Below are 4,894 nucleotides of genomic sequence, written 5' to 3'. Positions count from 1 at the left end.
CTCCTTCCTTTGGAATGCTATGGAGACTAATCTGCTGGGATTCCATTCAGGCACCCTGGGGCAGAGGGACAGAAGACCAAAGAACTGCTCCTCAGTCCTGGGGTGAGCTGGCCCTCAAAGCTCAATGAGAGATTGTCTATGTCCCAATGGTACCCTATTCCTTGTTTAAGTGCACTACATTTGACCAGGGCCCATACAGGAAATATGGTGCAATTTCAGACACAGCCATTTTGTCTAAGTTTCACAGGGGTTGGTGTCACACAGCCTGCATCTTATGGGCTGATTAACTTGGCTTTACTTGAGCTTGGTAGAGATAGTATATACATATTTACAAGATCTCTCCTCAAAGAACAACATTCAAGTAAAGTCATAGCAGGTGAAACGTATAAGAACAATCTTCAGTTTTATTACTTCAGCTTCATGAATTAAGTATATTCATCCATATATTTTCTCAGTTCCAAAAATCAAAACATACATAAATGATATTGTCCAATTGTCGTTTCACTCCTTCACGTGACACTTCACTCTAGGACAGACAGAGAAGCACCTCTTTTAAGAGGGGAAAATGTATGTAGAAGAAGTCAGTCAGTCCCCCATCCATATACCAGTTCTCTTTCACAGTCCATGCCCCTTTATTTGTTAGCCAGGGGTTATCCCTAGTCTCAGACGATGTGTGGACTAAAAGGGATGACTGGTTGAGAAGGACTACAGATCAGACAGACGGTGCATGCTTTAATCATGGACATAGCTACTGGGAAATCAATAGCAACGCCCAGTTATATACTTACTGTATGTTTATATTTACAGACAATTGATATGTACAGTTTTTACATTATCTTCTCTGTGAATGCAATAGAAAAAAAGTCCAATGTTTTCAATTATGAAAGAAGGATCATGGAAGCCCCTTGAGTGTCTTGATATCGTCAAATGTCTGCCGTGGTGGAGACCTGAGAGAGCCTGGGGTCGGAATCGAGCTCGTAGCGGTAGTGGTATCCCTCCAACACCTCTGTGCATGCTTCCCGCATGTCATTGATCCTCTTCTTGATGCCCTGCCGGTTGAGGTAGAGGACCAAGAGGAAGACGAGTCCCACGAAGCCCAGGACGATCCCCAGGAACACGTAGGAAGTCTGGAGGGCCAGGTCCGCCCCCTCATCCACCCTGTGGCACCCCAGCGCCACCCTGTCCCGCCCACCCCAGCCTGTCCAGCCACCCCAGCCGCCAGCCTCAGCAGAGAGATGTTCCTCATGTCTGGGGGGAAGGCACACACCAGGCTCTCTGCGTCCCCCACATGTCCCTGGGAGGAGTTGAGCCAGGCAGCGAAGGGCTCAATACCACAGATACAGGTCCAGGGGTTCTCCCCTAGAATGAGTCTCGCCCCCGGGACACAACGAGTCCAGCTCAGCCAGGCCCTCCTCCTGGATGGTCCGCAGAGCGTTGAAGGTCAGATCCAGCTGCTCCAGAGAGTCCAACCCAGAGAAGGTGCCATTGTAGAGGGCCACCAGGGAGTTGTTGGCCAGGATGAGCCTCCGCAAGCCCCCCAGGTAGGAGAAGGTGTGAGAGGGCAGGTAGATCAGGCTGTTCCCTGACAGGTCCAGGGTCCGGATCTCCCCCAGGGTGGACCAGCGAAGAGACACAGCCAGGTCCATGACAGAGGAGTGGTTGTAGAGAGCTCGGCTGAGGTTGAGCTCCCTGAGGGTGTGGCCGGGAACAGTGAAGGCCTCTGGGTTGATGACAGTCAGCTGGTTGGAGCTCAGGTCCAGAGAGCGGAGGGAACGCAGTCCAGAAAACGTCTGAGACTCTACCTCTGTTATCCTGCAGGGAGGGAGGGACAGTGGGAGCAGAGGACGTATAGTCACTCATGGTCTATAATAACAGTAATAACACAATAGTAGGCACATGGTTGATTCAAGACTACCCAACACAACAGGACTTCAACTTCAAATAATAGTTTTGCAGGAATCTCCTTGCGAATGATTTTGCGGAAGATTGTATCTCAGCAGGCCTCATCAAATGTTCAAAAGTGTGAGAAATTATAAATATTAAAAAAATATATATGGACAAACTCTATGACATGTTTGCTATAATAACACATTGATATTTCAAATCATGAAGGAAATATAAACTTGGGAAAGTGAGTCTAATAAAAGTAGGCCAAACTACAAAAGTCTTATTTTTGGTGGGTACAATGTTTATCTTACCTGTTGTTACTCAGTGACAACGTGGTTAAATTGTCCAGCCCTTTGAACGATTCTGGCCCAATTCTGCTGATCTGATTTCCCGTTATAAACAGATTCCTCGTGTACCCTGGTATCCCGGACGGGACACTCCGCAAGTATTTGGAAACACACTTGACGGTGTGCGCGGCTTCTGAGCATTCGCAACGAAGAGGGCATCCAAATGCGCGCCCAGAGATTGAACAGAGCAGCGCAAAGAAAACAATTAGCGGGGCCAAATTCGGCATTTTTTTACAAATATGCTATGTGAAACCAGAACAGTGATATAGTTTTTATACATTCAAAACAAAAAACTCCACAGAGCGACACTCACGGAAAAAGACTTGATTTCCATTTCAAACGTAGAACAAACTCGTCCCTAGTGCCTACTTTTCTAAGCGAGACAAAAGTTAAGCATATGCTTTAGGTTCCAGTGCATTGACTGCGCACACCAGCTATATACAAATATACGTATCCTACTGCCGATGAGAGTGAAACGTGGAGAGTCCCGTCGTACACTATTCAGATTGTCCTCAGCATCTCCTTGATCCGTTCTGTATTACAAGTCCTGGCTGGATGTTCAACTTTTTAGAATTTCTGAAGCCCACGTGTGACTGAGAGGCAGTGTCTGATTTCTATGACAAAAAGGAATCTCGCTGTCGGGGTTGTTTGATCCCAGCGGATGCAAGCGGGGCGCAGCTCCACTCAAACAATGACATTAAAGCACCATCGCGTTGTAGGCTACAATCAGCGGGGAGGAGCTTTCCAGCTTTCCACTCACCCTGTCCAGAGCCTTTCTGCTCTCCCACTCTAACAAGAAGGGTGACATTTCTGCCCGCAATTGGGGCGTTCATGCATATGGTCACTCCCCTCCACTCAAACAGGAGTAATATAGGCCTAGTTAACTAATTTGGACGGGAAATAAAAAAAATCCAAATATATTGTTATAATATGATTGTGATTTATCAGTGGGTGCTGCAGCACCCCTACTTCCTGAGGCTAATAATAATATTGGATGCCAGCCACCGACAAATCCCACAGAAGGGGCGGGTGACAACAACTAGCTGACCGTGCAGCAGTAGACAAGTGTCCTGCGCCCCCGCCTGTCGGGCACTGTTTTCCTGCGGTTCTGTTAACGACGCTGGTGGCGGGTGTTCGGCAGGTGAGAGCAATGGACACTGTGTTCTAGCTTAGCCAGGATGACACCGGTACACAGCAGGCTGGAGGCTGGGCCGACACCGTGTCCTAGCTAGACACGGTGTCGCCCCAGCCTCCAGCCTACTGTGCTAGCAGGAACGCCCCGAACGCCAGGAACGCCCCGAACTGCGGGTTGCAGTTGCACACCGTTGACTTCAACAGCATGCCTACACTGGATGGGAGAAAGAAACGCAACTATTGAATTTGACAAAAACCTTAAAAAATTAAGGAGTTGGTTCTGTGTCTCCTTAGATTTCAAACATGGAGCTATTTAGCTCACACGATCCTATTATTAGTTAATAATTATTCGATAATAACCTAAGTCATTATCTTCACGCTATTCGATAGACAGGCAGGCTAAAGATTCCACCAGTATGTTATAATAACCGGAAGCGCAAAATGGCCAGAATTAGTCATACACACGAAGATGGAGAACTGACACATTCCCAGATCCTTGTGGCATGACACTTGATTTGAACTATTGTGGGGCACTGAATAAGAACTCATGGGGTCCACTTCAACAACGTTAAAAAGTTAAAGTTCTTAATAAATGTACTGAGCCATCAGGTTGAATACATCTCAATACTTGCCAAAGTAATTGACATAACAATGTTATAACAATGAAGAACACAGGCTATGTGTATTAAAAAAAAAATATTCCACAAGCGAAAAGTTAATGTATCCAAATCAATAAAGACGGACGCACCTTCAAGCATTTGCAGATCAAAATTTGTGCTACAGAAAATGCGGATAGAAGTGCCCTCCTCTCACTGTGATATTAGATCAACAATGCTTTTTAGATGGAGGGGGAGCGGAGCCTCTGTCTGCCCACCCCTCCTCCCCCAATGCTCTCTACAGGAAAAGAGAGAAAGAGCATCGAGGGTGTTTGCAGAATGATGACAACTGGCAATTGAATCCGAGGTTGTCCTTTTGACAGCCAAGTGTTTACTCTGAAATATGATACGAATGGTTGGATCAGTGGTGAAATTCACTTGAAATTGAGCGTTTAATTAATTAGCCTTTCTCCTTGACACAAATTAGACTAACTGTAAATTTGAGCACATGTAGTACTAAACCTATGCTGTACGAGTAGGCATAAGTAATATGATCCAATGCTAGCATAATGTATGCACCATTTCTTTAGAAATCCATCACCAACAAATAGTTACAATAATAAATGTCTTTATTGGTATCATAGTTACATGTTATTTAAATACAATCATAGTTCACTCAGTCACTTGCAGATTATTTCATGGGGAAACTGAACTCCTAATCTTCAAGGGATTAAAATAACAAAACAAGGGTATTGGTGTTTATAACTTTATATGATTATTGGCCCTCAGTTATAATAGCATCCCAACTGTCTTTTGTAAGCAGACAATGTGTGAAACCACAGGTGTCCACATTCCACAACCCAGCTTCTGGCTACAACCAGGGGGAAAGAACATCTAATATGAATTCAACTACTCTGAAGAGTGTTACTG

The 4,894-nt window shown here is 45.5% G+C and overlaps 1 protein-coding gene across 1 annotated transcript; it reads right to left on the bottom strand.

Moving 5' to 3' along the window:
- Nucleotides 1-386: 386 nt before the first annotated feature.
- Nucleotides 387-3,027, bottom strand: LOC106588614 (trophoblast glycoprotein). The gene is given in 4 exon segments (XM_045709805.1): nt 387-1,179; nt 1,224-1,384; nt 1,386-1,812; nt 2,199-3,027. Coding segments are annotated over 4 exon segments (1,107 nt in total). The 5' UTR covers nt 2,462-3,027; the 3' UTR covers nt 387-923.
- Nucleotides 3,028-4,894: the final 1,867 nt, after the last annotated feature.

The sequence above is a fragment of the Salmo salar genome, chromosome ssa27, assembly GCF_905237065.1.
Source record: "Salmo salar chromosome ssa27, Ssal_v3.1, whole genome shotgun sequence".
NCBI lineage: Eukaryota > Metazoa > Chordata > Actinopteri > Salmoniformes > Salmonidae > Salmo > Salmo salar.
This window is presented reverse-complemented; position numbering and strand designations above follow the sequence as displayed.